The sequence below is a fragment of the Chamaea fasciata genome, unplaced genomic scaffold, assembly GCF_029207755.1.
Source record: "Chamaea fasciata isolate MVZ Bird 193981 ecotype frontalis unplaced genomic scaffold, bChaFas1.0.hap1 SCAF_5, whole genome shotgun sequence".
Taxonomy (NCBI): domain Eukaryota; kingdom Metazoa; phylum Chordata; class Aves; order Passeriformes; family Sylviidae; genus Chamaea; species Chamaea fasciata.
The window spans coordinates 49338240-49365088 of NW_027094090.1; the positions used below are offsets into that span (position 1 = coordinate 49338240).

The 26849-nt window shown below is 49.4% G+C and overlaps 2 protein-coding genes and 1 long non-coding RNA gene across 5 annotated transcripts; 2 read left to right on the forward strand and 1 right to left on the reverse strand.

The window, feature by feature from the left end:
- The first annotated feature begins 172 nt into the window (after nt 1-172).
- On the forward strand, nt 173-6747 carry PHF5A (PHD finger protein 5A). 2 transcript variants are annotated; one of them, XM_066183616.1, is made up of 4 exons: nt 173-315; nt 1438-1461; nt 2884-3050; nt 6044-6747. In XM_066183616.1, the coding sequence occupies exons 1-4, from the start codon at nt 264-266 to the stop codon at nt 6131-6133; spliced, it is 333 nt and encodes a 110-aa protein (XP_066039713.1). In that variant the 5' UTR covers nt 173-263; the 3' UTR covers nt 6134-6747. The 2 variants fall into 2 exon arrangements, with proteins under 2 accessions (XP_066039713.1, XP_066039712.1); XM_066183615.1 differs by lacking the exons at nt 173-315; nt 1438-1461 and adding an exon at nt 1706-2509.
- Nucleotides 239-8367, reverse strand: LOC136289638 (uncharacterized). Of its 2 annotated transcripts, none has more exons than XR_010720819.1 (3): nt 8281-8367; nt 1598-1742; nt 239-606 (listed from the first exon to the last, which is right to left on the reverse strand). It is a non-coding gene; the product is annotated as an uncharacterized lncRNA (long non-coding RNA). The 2 variants fall into 2 exon arrangements; XR_010720820.1 differs by lacking the exon at nt 8281-8367 and adding an exon at nt 3089-3169.
- Nucleotides 8368-11866: 3499 nt separating this feature from the next.
- On the forward strand, nt 11867-20653 carry TOB2 (transducer of ERBB2, 2). The gene is made up of 2 exons (XM_066183618.1): nt 11867-12119; nt 16238-20653. Exon 2 carries the CDS (start codon nt 16324-16326, stop codon nt 17344-17346), a length of 1023 nt encoding a protein of 340 aa, XP_066039715.1. The 5' UTR covers nt 11867-12119; nt 16238-16323; the 3' UTR covers nt 17347-20653.
- Nucleotides 20654-26849: the final 6196 nt, after the last annotated feature.

Genomic DNA, 26849 nt, shown 5'->3' on the forward strand with positions numbered 1-26849 from the left:
AGGCGTGGCCGGCGGGTCCTGGCAGGGAGACACCCGCCACAGGGAGAGGGTCGTCGGCTGCCACGCGTGGCTCCTCCGGGCGGGGGAAGGTTAGAGATGGAGTGGCTTTAGGGGAAAGAGTTTATCTCGGCATCCCCGGCGTTTTCCCGCTCGGAGGAGGTGCTTTGGCAAACGGCTCTCAACCCGGCCAGGACCCGGGGGCGGCGCTGCGGTGAGGGCTCCGCGCGGCCTGAGGAGCAGCGGCGGGCGGGTGTCGCCTCGCCATGGCCAAGCACCACCCGGATCTCATCTTCTGCCGCAAGCAGGCGGGCGTCGGTGAGTCCCTTAGCGTGGGGGAGTCCCTTGGCCCGTTTTCCCGCCGCGGGGCGGGCGGGAGCCGCACGCGCGTGCAGGCCCGTTACCGCCGCTGGGCTCGGCCGCGGCCCTCAGGCCCGGCGGGGGCGGGCAGGAACACACCCCGCACCACCCGCGCCTCCCTCTCTCCCTCCCTGCTTTATTTGCGTTTTATTTTCCTTTGGTTTCGGTGCCCCGCCGTCCGTTACGGATCCAGCAGCATTTGGGAGCGTTTTTCAGACTGCCAGACAAAAGTTATCTTCCGGGTTATCCCTGTAATACAGATAACGGGATTTATCCTTGGCGTATCAGAGTCAGAATTCGGGTCAAGGTTGAAAAATCTCTTACACAGGATTAGAAGTTGAGGTATCCCTTCCAGGATTTTGTCACTCCTTGGAAAAGCGAATTTAACGAGCAGCTTTCTGCAGGATCCCTAAACGCAAAACATTCACTTGCACTGTCCATAGGAAATCTCTTTTTAGACTGGTCAATGCTTTTAATTGTCTATCTACGTTGAAAAGTCTTGTCTTGACAAATCACTTGTCTCTTAGACTTCAGCTAAATCGTTATTTAGTCTTTGTGAATGTGGACATCTAATCTTTGAATCTCGATATTTATGGCATTTATCCAAGCTCCTGAAATCGTTATGAGTGTCCCATACAAGTGACAAGACTTCTGAGATACATTTAACTGCCTTCATGTTCTAAAGCAAAGAAGGTGTTTGAGCTGCTTTAAACAAACACTTGATTTTATTCCCCCCCACTAAAACCAGTGTAAAAGCTGTGCCAAAACTCATGTACAGCATTTTCTTCAGCCAGACACACTGGCTGTGTTTGAAATGGAATGATGAATGTAGGTGTTCTTAATGCAGAGGGGTGTTGTTGTGCATTCATAGTGCATTTTTGGTCTTGGGAAATGTCTCCAGGAGGATATATATTGTTTATCATGAATGTTTGTATTTATACTCAAACTGTTTCTGTGGTTTAACCTTTAATCTTTTTCAGGATTGGTCATTGCAGAAGATAATTATTTGACATTTAAGCTTGTAGTTACTTAGATTTTTCTCCTACCTCAAATAATTTTTTTCTTTTTATTTTTCCCCAGCAATTGGAAGACTCTGTGAAAAATGTAAGTACAGTGTCCATGTTTAGTTGCTTGAGAACATGATGTTGTGGTTAGAGCATGCAGTTTGCATTCCAAGGTTGGAATCTATTTTTGCTTTTACCACAAACTTGATGTCACTCTTTGAGAAGGGAACAATTACCTTAATGGTGCCACTGTAGCTCAAGGAATACTTCAAAAGTTGCAAGCTCAAACAGACTCTCACACAAAGGCAGTTTCTAGAGTACCTGCTGCCAGCATTTGCAGTGGCTGGGGCTGCAGTGACTGCTTCGTTGGATCCTTGTCATCTGTAATACCAAAACATCATCCTGATCATTTCAATGCAGGGGGAAAATGCATTTTTGGATTCTGGCTTCATCATACTGCAAGAAAGGTTCCCATTAGCATCTAGGAGAAGAAGAAATGGAGGGCAAACATCTAAAGTTAGAGCAGGAAAAAACCCCAAGGAATCAAATGCTTAGCCGTGAGAGGGAAGAAAGAGTATGATCTGTTGTTCGGTCTTTGTGATCTGTTGTTAGATTGTGTAGGGGAATGAAACAAATGAGGTGAGTAGATTGTGACTCAAAAATAGTGTAAGTGAAGTGGGAGAAGGACAGTCTGAAGCAAGAAGATAATTTTCAAGACCACCTGACAGTGAAACCTGTTCCTATTGGTAGTAGCTGAGGGCTGCCATGCCAGAGATTTAAGAGAGGTTAGGCAAGCTGTTTGTGGGAGTCAGGATTAGATACCTTGGGAACTGGTAATAGGATATGAAACCTTTTACCCATAGGTCAGTGTTTTGGTAAAGGTCCAGCTCAGCATAAACTGCCACTGGCATCTGATGGCTCCTTGCCTGTATGATGTGACAACTTGAATTTCACTCAGCTCCTTGTGAGAGTGCAAAGCAACTTTTGTGAAATGGCTGCTTGTGCCAGTTTGCCCTTTCTTCGGCATTCTCACAGATGAAAGATTAAAGGGGCCATGAGTACAGTCTCTTATCTTTTTGAGGATAGTAACTCCAGACTTTTGTTGATGTGGCACTGTGGGAGAAGCTTACACTGCTGCTTCTGTGTAGGTAAGGACTCTAGTTCTGTCAGTCTGGCTTTTTTTCTTTTGCAAGTGAATAAGTCAGGAGAAGTTGTATAGTCAAAGTAGTGGTACAATCTAAGCAAGTCTTGGCTAATCACAAAGAAGTAATTTTGGTTTTCTTCTCTTGGCTGTATGACTAAATTTAAGAAAACCCTCAAATATTGTAGGCCACGGCCCTTGTTCCTCTCCTCTAGTCTGTGTGCACTACAAAGTTGAGCCCTGTGCCGGCAAGGCACATTTCTGCAGTTCAGCCATCCTATCTTTGAGCGTACAGGAGAGTTACTTGAGGAGGAAGCTTCTCCTCTGGCATGGGGGTGGCAGAAAGGCCCCTGTGTAAGCCAGGGCTGTGCTGTGCTGCAGGTGACGGCAAGTGTGTGATCTGCGACTCGTACGTGCGGCCCTGCACCCTGGTGCGCATCTGCGACGAGTGTAACTACGGCTCCTACCAGGGCCGCTGCGTCATCTGCGGGGGGCCCGGCGTCTCCGATGCCTACTACTGCAAGGAGTGCACCATCCAGGAAAAAGATGTAAGTTGCCACCCCAGCTACACAGTAGCCATGCTTACCTTTAAGAGTCTTGGAGCTGCCGAAATCAGTGCTGGGACAATTGGCTCTCGTTTGTGATACCTCAAAGCTTTCTTCCCCTGTTGATCAGTCCCTGTTATTGCAGAATGTTTTGAGGTATTGTAGCTCTCTTCATTCTAAGGATCTCTGACTGTTTTGCACACTCACAGTTCATTTCTTCTACACGCTGCTTGTTACCACTTCAGGTTGTTATCTTAGTACAGCTCCAGCCTGAGTTTCATCAGGGTCAGAAATATTGCAGACACTGCAAGGCAGTGGCAGGAGCCACTGGAAGTCCATTATGAGCCACTGATTAAGAGCACATATGGTACTGTAAGGCCTGTGGAATCAAAACCTTTGTTTTCCTTTGAATAACAAGGTAAAGTTGGTCCTTAGTGTCCAGTGGCCCCACTGGTAATTGTGTTTCTCAAGTTTGATGCTTCTTATATAAATTGTATCCCATTGAAATTATACTTTCTTACTCTTTTCTGAAATGGTCTATATTGTAGCTATCTCTCTTTTTAATGCTGTTCGGTTTAATGGTCCCTTTTGTCTCTAGCCAGAGCTATAATCTTTTTTATAATATTGTGCTGAAAGCCACGGCACATGTGAAATGAGGCAGCTGTTCACCCCTTGTAAGGCTTTGGTTAATAATCCAACACAATGAGTGCAGGACGTGAACTGGAACAAAGCATTAGACCTTGCAGAAGAACAAGAACATGATGCTTGCAGTTCTGCTATCCCAGAATATAGGCCTGGTAGCTGTGAGAGTGACTGTTAAAAGTTGTTTGGTGCTTTGCAAGTGTAATTTCCTACACACCCTAATGACTGAAGAACATGCTGAGAGAGTGGTTCAGAGTGGTTTACAGAAGTGTCCTCAGCTGAGTGAGTTGCTGCTTTAATTCTCTCCAGTGCCTGTTTTCTCTAGAGGCCTGCTGCCAAATTCAGAACAGGAGCAGGTCCTCATTTGAATTTAGTCATTAGATCTAACAGGACCATAATCTTTCTCTATATCTAAATAGGGATATAAGTGCTGTGATGGTGGTGCTGCCTCCTACTTTATAAATGCTGTGAGAAAGAGTAGTTTTGTTCACTTGCCTTTGGAATGAACATACCTGGCTTTATAAGTCATGAGTAAAATAGGCTTGGTTTTATTTTTATCAAGTCATGGAGATTGTCAACAAGTGTTTTTCATAACCTAAAATCACCTGTATCTTATGTTTGGTTCAGGTGTGAAATAGCCAGCTGCTCTGTCAGGGTGGACTGTAGAAGACATAGAGCTAGAGGAGAATAACCCAGGTCTGGGGTATTTTGACACCTGGGGAGATGCTGCTGTGAGTGAAGAAAGTTGCTCCATAGCAGAAAAATCAGATGTTACATATTATTGCAGATGTGAAGTTGCGGATCTGAAACAGCAGATTTGACATGATTTGTTGCAGGATTGAAAAGTGCTGGCACAAGCGTAGGAAGCCCAGAAGGAGAAAAATTAAGTGTGCTGCTGCCTGTCATAATTATGATACCTGATACTGATGTGAATAAGAAAAACAGATGGGCAGAGCTCTGTACCTGAAGCTTTAACAGTCCAAGGTTTCAGCCACAGCACTTTCATCATCCTCAGAGAAAGACTGGAAAAGCGAGAAAGCAAATAAAATGGATGGCAGAGGTGGAATGCTATTGGGCACAAAGCAAAGGACCTGGTTACTCTTGGTTCATTTATTCTGGTGGAGGAAGGAATGAAGTATTGTTGCAGCCCACTTTGATCTGTGGGTATGGGCCAGAATCCCACCCAGGACATCTGTGAGTTGCAAATAGTAATCTTTTCTTGGAGAAAGGAGGGTGCTCATGAGCTGTGTCCTTAGGAGGAGGTGGAAGAATTAACAGAGCCCTGCAATAAGGCTGTCAAGATTTGAACAGACTCCATGGATCGTGGGAGGCAAGGCTTGAAAAAGTCAAGTCAACCTCATATTGAGGCTCAAAATGAAATAAGGAGACAGTATCTAGAAAAGGGTTATAGCAGGTGTATGGGGGAGGGATGATTTCTGTTCCCCACCTCTCCTGTTATTCCTATCATGCAGATCCTCCCCACCAGACTGCATCTCTGGCAGGGGAGCCGGGCAGCTTGGGTGCAGATTCTACAGCATCTGACATCTGCCCAGGGGCTTTCTAAATCTAATGCACTCAGGCTTGAACTTCAGCCAAGGACACATGTTCCTCTGCCTGCTGGGCCCCTCACAGCTGCTGTGGCCAGCCATAACGTTTTGCCCTAAAGAATTACAGAGAAGCGGGGCTCAGGTGGCCCACGGGCAAATGTTCCCAGATATACTGAGCGGTGCATTTCTGATTTGGTTTTGCAACCACACCTCTCAGGGGGGTCTCCCCTACTCCCCTTGCTTTTCTTGTGGCTTTTTTTCTCCTCACCGTGTACTAGAATTCAGGTACAAGAACTTATCTGTGTAGCTGTTGTGAGTAGCTGACCCTACAGCCTCTGCAGTAATCAATCCAGGATGCAAGAAATCTGAGATTCAGTTCTGCTGTTACAGCTGAGGGGTTCCTAAACACAAGAATGGTTTGGTAACATCTAGAGCAGCAAGATTCTTCTTGGCTAAGGAGGAGAAAGGTTATCCCTCTGGACCCTAGAAGTCCTGCCCATCCTGATTTAGAAAGAATTCAGTCTTGAGGCACAGCGCATCCTTTTCATTAAATGGCTGATGTTATATGAGCTATTTTCCATTTCTGCCCCGAGGGAGAGCATGTCCTACAGTAATGCTGAAAAGACTTTCATCCTCTTCTCTGTTCCACTGTCTTACTGGTAACCAGCATTGGAGAGCAATTTGTCTGTAAAAGTGTTTGAAATGTGTTGAGGACAGGGCAAGGAGTGTAGGAACTGAAAACCTACTACAACTATGACGTTGTTCTGTGTTTGCCCATCTCCTAACTTGAATTTTCTTTTCTTGCAGAGAGATGGTTGCCCTAAGATTGTCAACCTGGGCAGTTCTAAGACAGACCTGTTCTATGAAAGGAAAAAGTATGGGTTCAAGAAGAGGTGATCCTATTCATACGTGGCTACCTCCTACTGGATTGGCAAGCAGGTCTTGGAAGATCTCTGGACTTTACTCTTATTGAAAACTGCTGATTTTTTTTTTCTAAAGCAGTACAAATTCAGTAATATACTTGGAGTTGGAGAAATAACAAACTGACAGACTGAATGGGGACTGAAACTTGATCAGAATCAATGATGAGAGAGGGCAAATGAAGATAACTGTCTCTTGCCTTTGCAGAAGCTCTGCTAGTAGTTCCCCAACTCCCTATACAAAGCAGAGTGGGCAAGCACTTACACATAGAGGAGCTATGTAAAAAAGGAAAATGCTGTTTTTAGTATGGAGAAACATCTTAAGGTTGTTCTTACTGGGCTTCCTCTCAATTTTTTGAAATTGCCCCATCCACCAGTGCTGAAGAACAGAGCACCAATCCACTCCCCCTCCTCCCTTCCTCCAGTATATTTCCATGCTGCCCTGTTTTGTGAAGAATCTGCTCACGGCTGGTACCTTTCTAAGGAGAGCACAGCTGTTTCCATGTTTCTTTGACAGATAAATCCAAGGCCATTTCTTGTAACCATTTCTGTAGGATGCATACCAATAAAGCTTTTTCTTTTGGGTTTTTATTTTTTGTACAACAAGGATTTCTCTTTGGTTCATTCTGTGCCTAGCCTCTCTGGAGCTTTCTGGGGACATGGAGGATTAGCCCAGCTAGCACTTCACAATGGATTATCTGGTTTCTGACAGTGTCTGCTTATGGCCACGTGACCTCGCCACAAGGAGCTTCAGGGAGCGGCTGTTGCTTTTGTCTGCCTGTGATCCCAGCCACTGATCATTTTGTCCCGTAGCATGAGGATCGCTGAGCTTGTAACCCTTATCCTTGCTAATACGGCTATGGATGTTGTTTCACCACGCAAACATCCAATCCCTTTCTAAAACCTACTAAGCTATTTGACTCGCCATCCTGTTCTTGTGAATAAGTTAAAGCCTTCCCTGCTGTAACAGGAAACCAACTATTGTGTTCTGGGCTATTGGCTGTGTGCGTGCTGGAAACCATTGGCTTCTTGTTTGTCAAATACCAGTACAGGCTAAAAGCAGTCTGTTGGCTCAGCAAAGGTCTGGGAACAGGCGCCTTTGTGCAGAGGTGGAACTGAGTTTCCCATGGATGTGTACACTCCTCAGATGGTTAAATCAGGGTCCTGACTCAGTGTGCTCTGTACTCCTTCAGGCGCTTGTAATCTGAGCAGAGCGTGTGCTACACTAACACGGTTGTCTTAGTGCAGTCTTGGGGTGTCCAAGCCCCAGGACCTTTTTGTATTTTGTGCTCCTTCCAGGATTTCAGCTATTCCCTTGAGGTTAGTACCAATTCCTCTAACTACTCTTTGGCTTAAATACCTCTTCTACCTGCTCCAACCATTTGGATAAAAGTGAAAAGCGCACAAGTTATGATTATCCTCCCCTCAAATGTAATTTTCCCCTGCTGCAGCTGGCTGTAGCTGTCACTGGCCCTACAGCTATCTCAGCTGCTCCTCCTTCTCCTGCCCCCAGCTATTAATTCTGTCAGGTTTCTCTTCCAAGCTTTCTGCAGTTCTAAGAGTATCAGTATGTCATCTTCCCTGCACCATGGTTCCTTTACACAGCTTCTGATGGATGCCATTTGCCAAGATATTCAGAGCAATCTAGCTCATTGGTTACAGCAAACCTATTCTCCCAAAGCAGTTCTGTGGGAATAAGCAACTGCCTCTGCAGACCAGGAAGCCCGTGTCAGACCTGTTATCAGCCATTTTAAATTCTGTGTTTCTTTAAAAGCAGGCCATGACATGCAGGTTTTTTTGTACCTGGAACTTTATCACTTCAGCCAGAATTTATCACTTACCCTCAGTCAGGCAGCCCAAAGTATCTCACTAGAAATGCAGAAGATTTGTACGCTTTTTTTTCTTTCCCAGAAATTTGGAAGATGACAAAGTTTCTCAGTAAAGATGGAGGGAAATGAAGTAAGGAAATTTTTTTTGGTCTCAAAACCAATACACCCTGTAAACTAATTTTAGAGCACCCCTTGTTCCTAGTCATTTAGCAGGATCAGTTAGGCAGGGCTTGCTGTAGAGGTACGAGTGTCCCTGTCCCTTCCCCCATCCCCAAAAACAGCTGAGCATACTCACTTTCTTGGCACTCCCAATGCCCTCGCGCTGACTGCTGGATATATCGGTCTGTATTCTGAGAGTTAAGCTGCCATTTCTAGTTGTTCTGAGTCACTGGGTAGGTGGAGAGAGGAAGGGACAGGCTTTTTCCCCTTTGCCTTGTTTGCTCAGACAGCTCTGGGGTGCATGCCAAATGCTGCTGGTGCTCAGATCAGTTCAGTGCCACTGCCTTTCTGATACTTTCAGAGCCTGGATGGGACATTGCCCTGAAGCTGCTAGTTCAGACAAGGGTAATGGATGTATTTGTGTAGCCCAGGAAAACATGACCTTGCTTGCTTGGTAATGGTTTCTATGCACCAGTATATGATACCTAGGCAGGGCCTCTAGAAAAGCGTATTATTTTTCACCTAAATAGATTTAAAAGTAGTTGTCTAGGAGAAGGAGATTGCCTTGCAGTACTGGAGACCCGAGCACATGCTAAAAGGGTGAGCAGGGGGAAAATGAGACAAGACATGTCCTGCTGCTGTCTGCAGACCAAGTTTTGGAAGGGCTTCATCAGTCTATGGAGTTTTATGCAGCCAGATTCAGGGGTTCCCTGGCTACCAGTTGCAAAGTACTTGAGTGGCAACAGCAGGGAAGGCTGGGAGAGACGGGACAGCTTTGTCAGCATGGCAGCTGAACCCCCATGATGCTGTCTTCAAATCCTAATGCATGGGGCTAAATGTGTCTACCTGCCGTTACTTCTCTAGATAGTGTTATTTTTTTCTTTTTTAATTAAAATGTTGCATGACAAGAAAAAAATATTCTTTAATTTCAAATATTTGCATTGAAGGAGAGAACATGGGACCTCCTGGCCTATTAAGAAATTGGCCTCTGTTGCCAGTACTAACAAGGTATTGCTGTGTTCTGAAATGTAGATGTTCCTTGTTACACCACCCCTTTAGACCAACTGCCAGCCACAACTACAGCTGAGCTCAGCAAATAGCTCTGTAACATTCATCCTTTGAACCACCTAGACCTTGTCTTGACAAAGCCCTTGAGTCCCAAGCATTACTTTGCTTTAGGAAGAGGCAAAACAAAAAGAAAAGGTAGGTCTGGAATCTGTCTGTGAGCTTGTCCTGTAGGAGCTGCATGGACAAAATCTCGCTTCTGAAACCTTATCTGCACAGGAGCTGTTATTTTCTCATTACAGACATCAGCTGGACATGTTTGCCTCTTTCAATAGCAGGAAAGAATTTTTCATTTCCTTGGGGTTGTCATGTGAATTGAATGTACAGAGGATTCAGGGTATGGCGATATAATTATGCCCAATTATAACCTGACTCCCCTTCCTTGGCATTAAATAACCCAACCAAACGAGCTCTGTCCCAGTGGCTTGGCAATTGCTCCCCTCCTCATGCACACGTGACATGGGAGCTTTGCTTTGACGTAAGAGCCAAATGGTTGAGAATGCAGGAGCAAATACTGTGACAGGATTCCTCTGCCTGCATGTATACAAGGGCGACACCATAATTAAAGGAGCACAGTCAAGGCACAGGTATTTTAAAGAGCTCTAATATGTGACAGTCTCTTAGTAACACATTAAAACAATAATAGAATTTTAGAAATGTAATTGCCTTTTTTTTTTTTTTTGCTTAATGACGCTAAAAATAGCTCAGTCATTTTAATTTCCTGATCTCTGACAATATGATTTTGTTTCCAGCAAAGCAAGGGAGTAACTGGAAAAAAAAAAATAAAAGCTGTTCTTTTGTAACTACATTTCTTTTAAAATAGGAGTAATGAAAATAAGGCTGCTCATAATAGCTCTCATAGATCTTCCCCTTCTTTTTCCCGTTCCTCTGCAGAAAAAACAAAAAAAACCCCAAAACAACTTCAAAAGTTATTGTTTTTTCTGTAATCAGTGGGAAAATGAGCAAGGCTGGTTGCTGTGGCTGGGAAGGAACATTAATAGATTTCTTAACACACGGTGTTGGCTGGCCTCAAAAGAAATGCTCTTTCTTGGCAAAGGCAGTACCTGAGGTAAGGTGTTCCTGAATGAGGGATGACAAACCGAATCCAGAAGGGGGCCGAGGACTGTTGTGAAAATGGGGCAAGAGATGAAATTTGTATTTTTGCACTTGGGAGATGGTTGCCAGGACAGCTACCCCTGCTGCAACTGTGACTGTGGTAATGCCTGTGTCACCCTCTGCTTGCGTCAGCACTGAGGAAGATGCAGGACACGTGTCTGGGAGGGCCTGGAAACACCATTCTTGGTGTACCTTCCACTAGTTTGGAGTGTTACTAGGGTCAAAAGCTGCTTTATATGTGGACAGCAAGCAGCCTTTGCCAAGTGGTGTGTGTGGAAGGTGGTGTGACCTTGGACTGTAACATACACGGCCTGGGGATGCCTGTAGGCATTTTTCTTCATTTTCCTAGAACTAGTAATGGGTCTGCTTTGAAATAAAGGGTGCATATCTCTTCATGGGCTGACTGAGAGTGCCTTCAGCTTGCCAGTGGGCAGTGTAGCTCAGCCTTTGGCGGTGGAGGAGCCGCGATCGGCCCATAGCCGCAGGGATGGCCGTCACCGCGGTTGTCCTTCCCCAGGACAGACTGTAGCCCCGAGCCCTCCCCGAACCCGCGAACGCCCCGCGGTGAGGGGCGAGCACCCGGTACGGGGCAGGCTGCGGCCGCCTCGGTGACCACATCTCCCGGCAGTCCCCGCGCGGTGCCCGGCAGGGCCCACCGCGCACACCCCCTTGGGCTCATTGGCTGGGGCAGCGCTCTAATCCGAAGGCGCCGCCGAGCCCGGCCAGCCAATGGGAAGGCTGTTGCTAACACGCCGCAGTTATTTTTAGCTGGGCCGGCCCTCGCGCACCTTGCGGGTCTCTCGTCTCCGCCGCGGCGAGGCCGGCCCTGCTCAGTTGGAGGCGGAGGGACATAGGTGTGCGAAGACAAAATAGTCCGGGAGGCGGGGAGCGCGTGCCGGAGGCGGGATCTTCGTCCCCATTTCGGGCCTGCGGAGGTGGCCATGCTGCTCCTGTCCTCCCTGCGGCGACAGCAGACCGCCCGGTTTGGCCTTGCCCCGTTGCTCCCCGGGGAGATGCGCTCGCAGCCCCCCGCCCGCATCGGGCACCGGGGATGCCGAGGGGTTTGCAACGATGGAGGAAGCCGGGATTGCCCGTGGACACGTCTCCCCAAGCTCCTCCACTGTAGCAAGGCGGGGGGCTCCACCATAGGGGTCTTCGCGGACATGCTTGGGGCGTGCGTTGAATTGTCCCTTCAGGAGTCCCGGGGCTGGCCTTGCCACTGAGCGGGGGCTTGACCGTGCCCATGGTGCGTGGGGGCGGGGACCACGCCGGCCGGCCCCGAGGCTCCCCACTCCGTTCGATTCCTCTCCCAGTGCCCCCGCCGCCTCAGGCTAAGCCGTTTGCGGGAATCCTCAGGTCAATCCCCGCTAAGGCCGCGACCCCCTCCCTCCTTCCCTTGAGCTCGGATCCGGGATACTCTCGGTGGCCGGGGGGTGTACTCTCCGCCGCTCCGGCACCCCGGTCCATCCCGGGGCGCTGCGGTCGGCGACGGAAGGAGGAAGTAGTCCCGGCCCGCCCACCGCGGCCGCATCACGCGGGGCGGGAGCGGATCCGTGCGCCGAGAGGTTGCTAAGGGTGAAAGTTTGCCGTGAGTTGGCTCACTCGGGGCCAGGGCGCGGGCGGCTGTCGGGGTACGGCGGCGGCGTCTACATCACAGTGCCGGGCCCGCCCCGCGCCGTCGGGGACAAGGGAGGGAGGGGACGGACGAGACGGGGCAGAGCAGCGACCCGCCGGCAGCGTCCTCGGCCACCGCGACAGCCGCCAGCAGCCACCGGCCCTGGAGCCGAGGACGAAGTAAGTGAGGCCCTGGGCGCTTCCCTCCCCCACACCCCTTCTTGTGCTGGGACCCCTGCAGCGTGCGTCCTCTTTGTGGGCTCTGTCTGAGAGGGCTCATCGTCCCCTCCCCAGCAGGGACAGCGATTTACCCGTCCGTGGACTCACTGTGCGGCTAAAGTCCCCGGGGGGATTAATGGGGCTTCAAGGGAGAAGAACGGGGGTGAAAGTCACTAGGTCGGCGACACTTTGCAGTGCCCCAGTTCACCATTTTGTTCCCTACAGCCCAGTTTGGGCGGGGGGGGGAGGAGGGGGTGGCGGGAGGGGGATGCGGCTCAGCCCCAGCCTTAGCAGCCCCAAAAAAGGCAGGCTGGGCCCGAGGGCGGCGGTGCGCTCCCTGGAAAGGGCGATATCGCCGGGGTGCTCCATTTCGTGCACGACGAGCTCCGAGGGGGAGAAGCCTGGCGATAACAAAGGCGCTGTCGGGGCTGGGCTGGGCTGCCCCCCCCTCCCCCCATCTTCCCCGGACACCCCGATATATGGTGCCCCGCTGGGTGTGCGGGGCCAGGAGCTTGCCCTTGTTGGCATGTTCCCATCCATCCGACCGCTCTGTTGGGAGCCTTGTTTGCCACTTCGCGTGCCCCCACTGGGGCGAAGGGGACAGGCAGCGGGGGGCGGGGGAGAGGGACAGAAGGATACTGGGCTTCTGGCCTCCTGGGCTCTGTCCCGCAGCCATGGGGGGGGGAAGCAGCTGCGGGGTGGGAACGCGGCCGCCCATCCCTGCCGAGAGGGAGGGAAGGGGAGAAGGGGGCGGCTGCCCGGCGGTCCCGGGCCGCGGGGCGTGTTCCCGGCCGTGGGCAGCGTCGGGAAGGGCGGGCGGGCCTCAGCGCGCATGTGCCGTGGAAAATTTTGTGCCCTGCCCCGCCGGGGGACGGGACGAGCCGGGCCGGGCGCGGGGCGCGCCGGGAGCCGCAGTCCGGGGAGAAGTAGGTCGCGGGGCGGGGAGGGGGAGTGAGGACTACAGCTCCCGGCGTGCCGGGGCCGGCCGGGTACCGGGGGTGGCCGCGCTACCGGGGATGGAGGGGGCGACGGGGCTCGTCCCCGCGGGGCCGTTCGTCTGGTCCGGGGGAGCCTCTCCACCGCCCTTGGCGGGGTGCTGGGATGGGCGCTCTCGTTCCAGACGGGTGTGTCCGGCTGTAGGACCGCAGGCCCCCGTCTGTTTAAGTCCCGGGCGGCCAACCCGTTCCCAGGGCCGGGCCTCCTTCGGGAGCTCGAAGGGGGATACCCGCAAGGTCACCCACCGTGTTGGTGTAGCCAGGAGAAGAGGGAATCGTTTCCGTGTTCGCCCTTCTCTGTCGCAAGTGATGGTCTGGCCTCTCCCCTTCAGCATACCGATAAACGGGGAGTCTGAGGGGGCTCCTGCCTTCCCTCCGCAGGGTAGAGAAACAGCTCTTTGTTCCCTGCCAGCCCCTCGATGTTCTGCCCATGTACAGTAAGCCTTTACTTTGAAAATGCTGGCGTTTATGGAAGATTGCTCGGAATATCTCTTAAAATTGATATTCAGTAGTTTCTTCTCTCAGAGCCACGCTGCTTCAGCTGTATTTCAGGGGGTGTCAGGGTTTTAAAAAATATTTTTAAATTATTTTATCATATTTCAGTGCAGTAGAAAGAGATTGAGGGGATCCTACAGGAGCACATCTTGCCATGTTGACAACCTGAGGAGCCAGTGACTTTTTTTTGTGCCTTCAGCAGGTATCAGTTGTATGCCGCTACCTTGGCAGCTATTGGTGCTATTAGGCTAAATAACTTACCTGTTTTGTAAACAAGGTAGAGAGTATCCTGTTTTTAGGAAAACAGGAGAAAAGAAAAAAGGAGATCATATATAATTGTACCTCCTCACTGCTTTCTGCAAAAAAGTTGATGAAGAATTGGGGTCCTCAATTTATATTGACACATTTGTATAGTAGATGGGATGTTAACAACTTTTGGCCACTGTTCCTTTCCTAGTCTTTAATATCTGGTGTCTTAATAGATTTTGGATCTGGATTAAAATTTATCACAAGATAAAAGACTTACAAGCTGGCTGTTCTCTTCCTGTTTAACTTGCTGGGATCCCAAGGTGTCCTCTTCTCTTTTGAATGTCTCAAAGCCAAAGAAGTTAGAGAGCTCTATGTAACCCTCCCTTGAGGTAGTATAGTCTATACGAGCTCTTGTTAGGGTTTAGGTGTGCTCTTTAGGGGTTTGCTTCATACTTAATTTCTGTGGAAAAGGCTCTGTCTCTGTGCCAAGACTTTTGCCTTCTGAAAATGGCTTCTTCTTAACTGTTCTTAGAAAAACTATGGCTGCTTATTTCTTTGGTGTTCATCAATTCTTACTTGGACTTGGTCAGGTTGCAGTGGCCTACCAAAATTTGTTAAATTGCAGTAATTCCTTAAAGCAAGTTTTAAAGGCAAGATTTCTTTTCCACTCTCTTGTTCTTGTGTGTTTTTATGTTGCTGAGTCAACTCCAAAGGGAGTTCCTTCCAGAACTGGCCTCCTTGTTGGCAGATCTGAGGTGTGAGATCTGTTTCTGTTTACCATCTTCCTAAAGCTAAGCCTCTGTGAAAATGGAGTAGTACAGCAAAAGCATAGAATCTGCGTCCCTTTCTTGCAATAAAGCTTCAAAATATTTGAGGGCTTCTTGAAAACTATTTGATCCATCCTGTCCACTAAACTAGACTAAGCAAACAAGTCAGGTCAGTTTTTAATTCCTCCTGACCTAGGCCAGCATGGATACCTGGTTGTGCTGCTGGGATTTTACAGGGGAATGCTGACTATGTATGTTTGTACTCTATCCCCACCCCCAAATAATTGTCACACATCATAAACATTGGCTTGAATGATGTGCAGGAATATCCCTAAAGCCCATTTTAGGAAAATGGTTGAACACAGTGTGTCTCTGAGCAAGGTGAGGGCAGATAGAGACAGATCAGCCTCTGACTAAGCTGCCAATTAAAAACTGGATATTCTTCTTTCCCCTGGAGAGGTGTGGAGGCTACTGGAAGTGTGCTTCCTCTTAAAATATCTGTGGTCATCTTCTTTGGATGAGTGACAGAGTGTAGTGCTAACATACTTAGTTTGGGGGTTTTTTTGTACCCAGACAAACATTTTTTGCAAGTCTGTGTATAATGGGCAAGTTGAGTGTTGTGGTTTTGCATTGTGCTTTTGTGGGTTCTGTTCATTTCAGAGATTTCCTCAGGAGGCAGAGAGAGAGGAGGAAGGATTACTTCAATCTTTGGCAAGCAATTTCAGTTTTTACTAAGTAGGTACCTGATCCTGGCAGAGCTCATCTTCTCTCTGTGCAGGAATAAGCGATGGGAACTGTATTAGACAGGCTGTTGGCCTGTGTGTATTTTGTGATCCTATGCACATTTAATGTCCCACTCTCCCCCCTCAGGAGACTAAAACTGAGGTTTTGTGCTTGTAGCTAGGCAGAATCTCAACTGGGTACACTTAATAAGATAGGTGCCTGCCAGTCAAGGGGATAGTAAACATGGGCTAGCAGCTGGTTCCCCGGCACCCTCCCTCGCTCCTCCTTGTCCCTTCTGCGCTTGTGCCAGCAGCATGTGGCACTCAGCACAAGGACCTGACCTCCCGGAGGAGAGGCTGGCCCTGCTGTCCTGCGCGTCAGCAGGGCTGTGCACCAAGCTGCTGAGTGAGTCACGAGGCTGTTCAGGTGCTGCACTAGGGCTCTGGAGAGGCCGGTGCAGGTGAGCCATGCTGGAAGCAGCCAAGTGCCAGGGCAGGAGAGGTGTGTTGGATGTGCTGACAGAGCTCTGCCACAGCAGACAGTGGCCTGCCGGGTTACAGCAGCACTGCTTGGCAGTGAGGTGAGTGTGATGTACCTACTTGTGTGCGGGTAGTGGCCACACCCTTGTTTCTTCTGAAAGAGGAGCAGGAAGAGTTGTCCCTATCAGCCTCCCTCTGTTTTGAGGACCAATAGATTTGTGGTGACTCTCCTAGAGAGCGTTACTTTTTGTTAGTATTTGTGTAAACTGCTCATTCTGCTTTGTTCATGAAAAGGCACAGTTGTTTATCTCAACAGGTGGAGAGTTGTTGTCTTCTCTAGTCTTCATCCATCCTTTTCTGTCTTTCCCTAGGTCTCTTTGGAGTCAAAACTTGTCTATGTTCCTGTAATTTTGTCACTTTTAATACACTGCCCTGACTTGCCTGCTGGGAAGAGAGTATGCATCTGGAGATCAAAGTTGCTCTTAACTTCATCATCTCATACCTGTACAACAAGCTTCCTCGGAGGCGGGCAGACCTGTTCGGTGAGGAGCTAGAGCGCCTGCTGAAGAAGAAGTATGAGGGTCATTGGTACCCAGAGAAACCTCTGAAGGGATCTGGCTATCGCTGTGTTCATATAGGGGAGACGGTGGATCCCGTGGTGGAGCTGGCGGCCAAGCGAAGTGGGCTGGCTGTGGAAGATGTGCGTGCTAATGTGCCAGAAGAGCTGAGTGTCTGGATTGATCCTTTCGAGGTTTCCTACCAGATCGGTGAGAAGGGCTCTGTTAAGGTTCTCTACCTAGATGACAGTGAGGGCTGCAGTGCCACAGAGCTGGACAAAGAAATCAAGAGCAGCTTCAACCCCGATGCCCAGGTATTTGTCCCTATCGGCAGCCAGGACAACTCGCTGTCCAACTCTCCATCCCCCTCCTTCGGCCAGTCACCCAGCCCCACCTTCATCCCTCGCTCTGCGCAGCCCATCACTTTCACCACTGCCACCTTTGCTGCCACCAAGTTCGGCTCAACCAAGATGAAGAAGGGTGGAGGAGCTGGAGGAGGGGGTAGTGGAGCAGGGGCTGTGCAGCAGCCAAGAATGGTCAGGTCTCCCACCACCAACCTGCTGAAGCACAAGGGCCTCTCCCTGTCTATGCATGCTCTGAACTTCGTCGGGAGTGCTGGGAGCCAAGCCTCACAGTCACAGCTCTCCCCCAATGCCAAGGAGTTCGTTTACAGTGGCGCCTCGCCAGGAGCTGGCAGTCTCTTCTTTGATGGTGTTGCCGGTGAGAGCCAGGCCAGCAGCATCCCACCAGCATCACAGTTCAATGCCAGCACAGGTGGTACCTTTGATATGGCTCAGGTCTTCAGTGGCAGCACCAATAGCCTCTTTTTGGAGAAGTCTCCCTTTGTGGAAGGACTCAGCTACAACCTGAATGCCATGCAGTATCCTAGCCAGTCGTTCCAGCCCGTTGTCCTGGCCAACTGAATATAAAGGAAGGAGAGTATTTGGGACAGGGTGGGAGGGGGGAAACAAGAAAAAAACAAGCAAGAGGGAGAGAAAAGCAAAATAGAAATACACAGAAAATATTAAAACCTTACAAATGTAGGTTCTTGGGAAAAGAGAGAGCTCAGTGTTGTTGTGCTGTGCTGGTAGCACTCCTGAAGCACTGAATTGTTTTTTAACTCAGTACCTGTGCTTTTTTCCTACTCACTTTTTTACTCCTTAAAACGGGTCTTGGGCTTTTTTTTTTTTGTTTGTGTTCCTCCTTCTCCCACCTCAGCCCAGGACTGGTGCAACTGTAGGTCACAATGCTCCTGATTGCCTGCACCGCTCCCTGCCCCACACTGGACACACAGTCCTTCCACCTGGGTGTAGGGATGTCATCTTCATACCACTGTGCTGGAGAAGGGACAAGAAGAGTCAGTGTTGATGGAGACGCACACTCCTGTTGTGTGCTAGCCAGAATGGATGGGTGAGCTTGCTTTTTCTGTTACAGCTCTGCATGTAGACGGCGAACATCCCCCGTGCCCACAGGTGCAGGCCATTGTGCTGTTGTGGCTCCGGCCCAAGCTGGCATCAGCTGTTCTGTCTGTGTGCTGAAAAGCACTGACTCTTCTCCCTGACCATCTCCCAGCACGTCACAGTCAGGGCAGAGCATTACTGTGAAATGGCTTCTTCCTGCTCCCTTCCTCATCTGCACTTCCAGCTGTGGCTACAGGGAGACAGTGCTTTGAGCTTAGTGGCTCTGGTTATTGGACCTTTCTGTTCCTGAGCAAGAGTCTTTTTATGCTCTCTCAGGGCTGCCCAGGCTTGCTACATGACAAGTCTGTGGTGTATAAACACCACCTGACTCTCTTTGTGGCTTAGAGGAGGTGGCACAGAATCAGCTGGACCCCACTTGGGGTGGCCTCTGAGGTCAGAGTTCTCATTATCTGCTGTGAATTCATCTTGTCTCAGTGAGGAAATTCATTCCTTTTTAGTTAGTGAGGCAGCACAAATTTTCAGGAAGATAGGGTGATGTTGAAGCTGCTGTCTTGAGTGGTAGCGTAAGAGTTTATGGTTTCAGCCAGGTACACACCTGACTAAATCCCTTCCCTTGCCTTTCTGGAGAAGCATGAGGAGGTGGCTGATCCAGTGAGAAAAGGAAGCACCTATCATAAATTCCTTATTCCAGCCAGATTGAATCAGCATGGACAGCAGCAAGCTGAGGGCAGAGCTGGGATGGGCTCTCCAAAAGCAAGTGGTCATCTCAGCCTGTGAATGTATGGTTCCTCTTCACAGCAGGGATGAGATCTGGGACTCCGCAGCTTTCTCCAGGATGATGTACTGCAGTCAGGCAGTAGTGGCTGTTGAGCTTGATCCCTTCTGTGTTGAGGACTCCAAAAACCACCTTCACAGAAAGCCAGAGGAGGGCTGCTTCATGCCCAGGAAGGGTGGAGGCTTTTTAGGTGGGAAGGGAGGTCTCTTTGGAGACTGCTGTGTGAGCATGGAAGTGTGCAAAAAGGAGAGAGATGGAGATGATGAAACTCCAGTCTTTCAGGTTCTCAGTTTAAATGAAAAATAAGCTTTTGCTGCTTCTTAAACTTGAAGTTTGATTTTCTTTTAATGATGCTTCTTGGAGCACAGTCTGAAATCCACTCCTCCTGCACTTGTGGAACCAATATGCTCTTACAAGAAATCTGTTTCAGGTGAGATGAGCTTGACCGTGTGCTTTTCCCGCTCCCTTCCCTGAGATGGAGGCACTCCAGCCCCTTTTGTAGTTGTGTTGCCAATGAACATTTGCAGAAGGTAATGGGCTGTCCCAGGGAGACTGCCTCTGCCCAGAGCTCTCCAAGGAGAGTTTCCAGTGCACGCTTCCCCCCTTGATGGGTGATGGGGTGCATGATAGTGACCTTGTGCCCAGCATAGGTTCCCAAGCAGGCTGCTTGTTCTTGAGCTATGACCAATGCAGCAGGTGGGTGAGGAGAGCAAAGCCCAGCCAGTTTCCCCAAAGCTGAGGCCCACAGCCTCAACCCTGCAGGTTTCCAGACTAGGACAAGTTGATGAGGAATCGCCCAGCTGTTGCATTTCCTTTTTTCTTTCCTTTGAGCCCACTGCTTTTAATGGATGCTACCACTGCCATGGAGTCCTTCTCCCCAACAGGGTGCTGCTGGATGCCACCCCACATGCTGCACTGGACTCCTAGGGGTGCTCAGCCCCTGATGGCAGGACCTGGTCCAGTTGCCCCGCATCTGGCAAAGCTACCTGCAAGCTGCTGCCATGAGACCGTGTGCTCTCCTCCAGCACAGGGAGGGAGGGAGGGGAAAAGTGGGGATGTCCCCTGTCCACCTGCTTGTGTGAGTGAAGCTTTGATGCTGCTTAGCCCTGCTACATGTATTATACCTGCTTTAAAAATAGTGGTGTGTGTGGAAGGAGGAAAAGAGGAGGGACCAACCTCTTTGCATCTTACAAGGAAAAAAGTGTGCTTCAGAAATGTTCCTCCAGCATCAGGCAGCAATGGAAACTAATGGCCTTTTCAAGTCTTTTCTAGTCTTGGATGTAGACGTTCAGCTTCAATTTTATTTTTTAAAAACCTGCACTAATTTACCTGGTTTCTTAGGAAGAGAAGAGAGTTGGGTGGTTTTTTTTTGTTGTTCTTGTTGGTTTTTTTTTACTTTTATTTTTTATGGGTTTATGTTCTTTTTGTTGATGTCTGTTTGTATTGAATAATTTGCTACATTTGTAAAATGTAAGAGGTATATATAATATATGTATATTTCTAACGTAAAAAAATGTAATTTTTTTCTTTTCAAGATTTTTTCTTAAAAAGAGGAGAGAAAAAAATATTTTTTCAGGAAAAAACTTTAATAAAAAAAAGAAGTGGTGAAGATTCCTTTCTCCCCACTCAGCCTCCCTTTCCTCCTGCCCCTCTCCAAGGAGTGAATTGACAGTTGCCTTGTGGGAGAGGAGTGAAAGAGGACATAAGAGTGTATGTCTCCAAGTGGAGGGTCTCTGTGTGTGCTCTGCTTGGGGCTTTTTTGGAGATGGGGACTACTGAGAGGGCAAACCAGGGGGTTGCTGTCTTCTTTTTTTTTTTTTTTTTCCTTTTATTTTTTTCTTTAGCGAAGGAGGAATACAATCAAGAGTTTTGTATTCAGAATGTTGTGCAATATTTTGGAACGGGATATTGGTGTGTCTAGAGATTTAGTTAAAAAGAAACAAACAAAAAAACCCACAAAAAGGTTGATCAAATCTGTACAGTTTCTATTGTTCCAGATTTTTTTAAGTTTGTATTAAAAGCATGATATAATAACCGTTTGTTGTGTGGTATTTGCTCAGTGCAGCGAGAGTGCCTCACATGTGCCTGGTTTTGGGTAAGGAGGGATACGGCTGCCTTTGGATGAACTGGTGCTTAATGTCAACCTCGCAGGCAAGGTCCTGGTTTCACAGCATTAGGAAAAGCAACACGGCCAGGACAGCTGTCTCAGTGACCTCCTCCTGCTGCCAAGAATAGCAGTACATAGGAAAAAGTGGCGATGTGCCTGGCCATCCCTGGTCCTGCCATGATTCAGCTCCCTGGAGCAGGGGGAGGAGCTGGCTCTCCTCCCTGGGGGAGAGGAGGGAGCCTTTGGTGTGTGGTGCTTTGAGAGCCTTCAGTCAAGCAGCAGAGTTCCTAAAAAACCCAAATTCTGTGGCAGCTCAACAGGACCATCACCTATGAGGCTGGGATTAGGAGCCCTCTGCTGTCACTACACGGAGTAAAGTCCCCTATGGCAGTGCTTCCTGCACAGAAGTGCTGATTTTGGGTTTGTTTATTTCCCCTCTGCACAAACCAGTTCGTGTTTATCCTGGAGTAGCTGGGGTACTTGCTAAGCAAAGGAAGCATCAAGGTACATGTGCAGGCTCTGTGCTCCCTGCTGTGCGTGTTCATCCGAGGTAACTTCCCATAGTGGGGTGGGCTTGAGTCTTGATATGAGAACATGCAGCAGTGATAGTGGTCTGGTTTTGTTTCTCTTTGTGAACTCTCACTGCTCAAACAGAATTTCTGTTCAAGAGAGCATCTCATTTTTAGCAAAAGGAGATGAGATGGCTGAGGGAAGTGCTAAAATGCCTGTCATGCCTCATGTGTGCTGCTGACTGTGATCCAGCTTCCCTGGTACCACCACACTCCTGCTGCCTCCTGCTCGAGGGGTGCCTCAAGTTCCCCGTGCTGCCTCCTTTAAAAGCCGTTGAAGGGGGCTGCTCTGAATGTCCTTGAGAAACCCAAACAAGGAAATGGAGCTGACTCCCACTAGCATCCTTACCCGTGCCCCCTCATACCCTCTAGCCTAAATTTCTTCCGGGAGAGCTTGCTGTGCCCTTGGTTTTGCCAGCCCCAGGAGCTGGGCTGCTGCTCATGCCTACTGTGTGCCGCGTGACTGTCACGCTCCAATAGGCAACAAAACTATTTTTTCCCCTTTGTGTCTCAAGCCCCTTGTAATAATTTATCCAAAGCACACACAAAATGCTTGCCCTTAGACATGTTTTTGGAAATGGAAAATCGAGGGTGACTGTGTTCCTTCCTGAACCTTGCCCTGCATTTGCTTAGCTGTGATGCAGGGAGGTATGGAGCCTTTCCCTTTCTGGGCACCGGTAGGGAGGGCATGGAGTTGGTTTACAGCTGATAGCTGCACAGCCTTGGCAGGGATTAGAGAAGAGTTTTAGTATCGCCTTGTTCCTCCCGAGGTATTTGTCACTGGGAGGAAGAAGGGAGCAGGGAGAGTGTAGGGAGCTGAACCCCACGTAGTGCAGTGTGCAGGGTAAAGGCTCTGCCTTCCCTCAGCCTTCAGAAGGAAGCTGCTGGAGCCCTGTGTTGGGCCAGTGTGGAGTAGTGCCTGGGTGTGGGAGTGTTCGCCGGATGTTTGGACAGTGACCGAGTCAGTACCAGAGCAGCTTGCTCCAGCAAGGCATGGCAACAAGATGGGACTTGTCTCCTGAAACCTCGGAAGCGAGGGGCGTGGGGGTGTTGTTTAGACACTCGTCATAGGGGACTCCGTTATTAAGAAGGAAACTTGCAACTTGAGTCACGGAGAAGGCGGGCTCCCGCCTGAAAGGAGAAGAGAGCCCGGGTAGAAAATGCCACACCTCAGCCTTGGGCTTTTCAGTCTGTGACAGCAGCAGCAGCAGTGTCTGACTCGAATTGGGCTGTCTGGGGAGGAGGAAGGGGCTGGTTCCCGGAGGAAGGCCTTATGTAAGCATGAAAAGTCATTCTCTGGACTGTGTTTAAAATATAGGTCCAGCAAAGTAGCCCGAGTTTAATTCAACAGGAGAGGATCTCCTGCTACCCCGGAGCCTCCTGGAGACTTGGGATTATTGAGATTGAATAACACATGGCATGGGCACTGCCAACAGCAGCTGCCTCCCCATGTCCCAGCACTTGCCGACACGCCAGGACCGAGAGGTGGAAAAACACCACTAGTGGGGGGGTCAGGACCTGCTGAGTCCTTGGCATCCCTGAGGAGTTTTCCTGCCAATGCCACCTGCTCCATGCTCACATGGCTGCAGCCGCAGCACTGCCCGTGGCCCCAGCGGGTGTGAGGGGCAAGGTTGACGCCATAGTTGCAAACGGCCAGACAGGTCTTTCCACTCCACGTGTCCTCTGCCAGAGCACATGCACCAGCCCAGCTGCAGGCTGTGGCCAAGGTTAGCCACCTCCAAAACCTTGTGCTTTTGCCTTTGGTTTCTGTGGTGGGACTCCAAACACAGCTAGGAGCATGTTCACCCCCAGCCTTGCAGAGCTGTTCTTCCAGTGTCTCCCCACTGCTGTCTGTGTTGTCACCTCCAAAAACTTGGTATTTTTATAAAACTGATGAAGAATGAACCTTTCACCCTCCATCCCTAAGACACCCCCGTGAAGGATAAGCCCCATCTGGCACGTATGGTGCTTTTCAGTTGTACTAGTCAGTGAAGGGCACATTTTTTGTGTGGCCATTGCCAGTGGCAAAAGTGACTTCAGCATGGTATATATATATGTCAGGAAGGAACGTGTTCTTTTTTCTCCCCTAAGAAGCCCTCAGAAGGCACAGGAGCAAAGTAGGAAAAGAGGGACAGGTTTTAATTTTGCCTCTTTGCCTTGAGGAGGGCAGGGGATGGTACAGGTGTGAAAGGGTGGGGGGAACTTTCTCCCTCTTCACCAAATGCCGAGAAGGCAAGAGTACTCCCCATGTTAGTCTGCGGCTGCTGAGTCCTAGCTGGGGTGGGGGTGGGGGGCAGCATTTGTGCTTATTTTTTTGGCCTCACACTTCTGGCACAGTTTGACTGCTGAAGGAAGCAAATCCTCAGGAGGGACTGTGTCCCTCATGCTTGGCAGGGTGTTTCCACCAAGGACAAAGTTTTCCTTCAAGTGAATCAGCCAGTAACTGCTTGCAGAAGGTGCTGCTGGGACTTTCATCAGACAAAAATGAACCTGAAATGACCCACACAAGGTGATGCATAGGGAGCTCAATGGGCGATGTTGCTGCAGCAGGAAATGCTTCTTTCACGGGCCTGGGTTGCAGAGCTCAGCAAATTCACACAAGGGCGAAGTCCAGCTTCCCTCAGCAACAGGCGTTCTTGCATTTCCTGATCTTCTTGCGATTGGGTTCAGTGTCAACACAGGCTGCTCTGGGCTCCCTCAGAGCATGAGTGGTGTCACAGCAGGTCTCGGACAGTGTAAGCTGCCACTGTTGGGCAAGGCACTGGATGCTATAACCCACAGTCTAAATGCTAACACATCACCACAGGGAACCACAAATTGCTGGTTTTTAGAAACATAAAGAAAATTTCTCATGGCCTGGATTATAAATCACATCATCGATCAAGTGTACAAAACCATGTAAGAGAGACATCACTTGGTTCTTCAAATGAGAGACTTGACCATTGAGAATAACCAGTCAAAGCCAGCTGAAAAAGATTAATTTTTTTTTGATAAGGCTTTATTTTTAATCTTGGAATTATTGTCTTTTCCAAAGATAATAATGCTCTTTGAGAAATCAAATTTTCTTTCATGGAGATACTTGTTACAGAATTTTTTTGACCAGTCACGGAACTTAAGTAGAAACCTTTCCAAACTCAATTGTTGCAGAGGTGACAGTGGGGGCTACAAGAGCTCCGTCACCAGCAGAGAATAATACAGCAGGTAAGCAACAGCTGCTCCATCAGTCATACGAGGCCAGTATTTATTGCAGGAAAAATCCACTCACCACATCTTTATGTGAACACACAGACTACATCACAGCTGAAAAGATTTTGCTAGTTTACATTTTTAAAGAAACTACTCCAGGCTTTTCAGTGTGCACCTTAAAATACTCTGAAAGGACCCGAGTCTGTCCAAACTTGACTCCAGTGTTTTATACTGTGGGGTGCCTTAGACTGACTGAACTGTTGACCCTTCTGAGTGCACAGAGTAGCTGCTAAGACCCGTGGGCTTTCCAGCAGCACCTGATTGATGTCAACCTGTGATTGAGCTTTCCTGGAAAGCTGAATGAACTGGTCGAATGAGGCCATCTGAGGGCCACAATAGCAGTCTTCAAGCTTAACTAGGAAGTGGAGGTCTGTGTTAGTAACTATGTCCTGAGCCTTGCCTTGCCTGTCCAGTAGAGCTTCCCAGTCCAGAACCGGTTGGAGCTGGTTATCTGCTTTTAACATACCTGGAATGTGCTACAAAGTTGCGCAAGTATCTTCTCCAGAGCTGCTTTGCCCTCATAGGGCAGCAAGAGATGGTGGGGGTGGGCCCCATGAGGAAGCCAGAAAAGCCAGACCACAGCACTACACTGGAGGAAGATTGTGTCACCTCAGTGGTGTGACAAAGCTTCCCACAAATGGTTGGACGTGCCTTTTGGCTTCCACGGCTGAGAGGTAAAAAGGCAAAGGGAACGGGTGTCACTGTGTTTGCCTGGCTGACAAAAACCCAATGATTTTTTCCAGTGACGCTTGTTAACCTTGACAGAATTGGGTACAGGGAGCTGGCTCTGACCTCACAAAACATCCCAACAAACCCTTCCCAAGTATTTTTCTGTGATACAATTCTGTTGAGAAAGGTACAACTAGCAAGCCCCCGCCCCCCCCCCCGCCCCCCCCCCCCCCCCCCCCCCCCATTTCACTGTCTTTAATGTTATCCTCTCTCCCTGCAAGGTCTGCAGACAGAAGGGGATGTCCACTGCAGTCTGTGCTGCTCCCCTGCTAGCCAAATGTGCAGAGAGCTTTTCCTTTGCTCCCATTCCTGGTGAGGCCGCTCTCTTCACCTGCAAATACTGGTGGGGGAGATGGTAGTTGCTCCTCCTAGAGGTAATTGGCACCTGGCAGCATCTTATTCATCTTGGTGGTGACGGGCCGGCTTTCTAGGCTCTTCCACCAGCAAAGCAGGCTGTAGGTCTGTGGCTCTCCACCTCGCAAACATTTAAAAGCCTCTTACCCAGGGGTGCAGTTGTCTTAACTCCTGCCTCGAACCTGCCCTGGCAAAGCAGTTCAAAGCAGTTCACTCGTGCTGGGTGAATGCTGGCCTCTTCACACCTTGCCAAGCAAAGCAGGTCTGACCTCAGGGAGTTGAACACTCAAACTGGCCCACTGATGAGTGTGTCTGCTCTGCTTTGTGGATCTGTTCAGCAGGCAGAATAGAAAGGAAGGTGAACAGATGCAACTGTACCCCTGTAATGTTTGCTGTTACATGCACATGCTGCCAAAAGCTATAGGAAGACCCCAAGGGTATGGAAATGCTTCCCAGCCCTCTGGATATGACACCAGCAAATGCCACTGTGGGTGCTACATTCCCCAGGTAGGAGCTCATCCATCTGAGGAACTTGGGAAGCATCTTTCTCCAAAGCCCTAGCCTTCTCCTCTCCCTCACCTCTCTATCTTCTTTGCTCCAAGGGATTATTTTCCCTAAACACTGTGGCCTGATCCTAGGAGCAAACAACAGCTAGCAGTAGGGTGTAAGGGAGAGTTCTGCCATCAGTGAGCAGCCCTATCTCTCCCTTTGCCTCCTGCAGTACCTATCCCCCTTGTGCCATTCACCTGTAAGCAGCTGATTCCCTTTTTTGCCCCTCTACATCTCTTCCTGGTGTTCTCCACTTCCCACATATGCCTTGCCTGTCTGGCAACAGCTGCCCTCCATGCAGTGAAACAGCGTTTCCAAAAACATCAGCCTCAACAGGTGGCTGCATTGCACAGTGGGAGTGCTGGCTGCACACTGGCCCATTCTGGAGCAGTTGACTTGGCTGGCAGCAGTGTCCCTGCTCTGCTACCACTGCTGCAATAGCCCAATTAGTAGCTCAGGTGTTGCCACAGTCTTTGGCTGTGGCCCAAGAGCTAATGATAGAGCAGGTGGTAGATGTGAGGATTGCAGAAGCGTGGCAGGAGATGAAGGAAGCACATTTGGAGCAGCTTGTTGAGACCAGTCTTTGCTGACCAGCTGGGATGATGGGTTTTGCAAGGTGTGTTCTTGCTTTGCAGAAGTCTCCAAAATAACCTTCAACCTCTGAAGGATGCTGCAG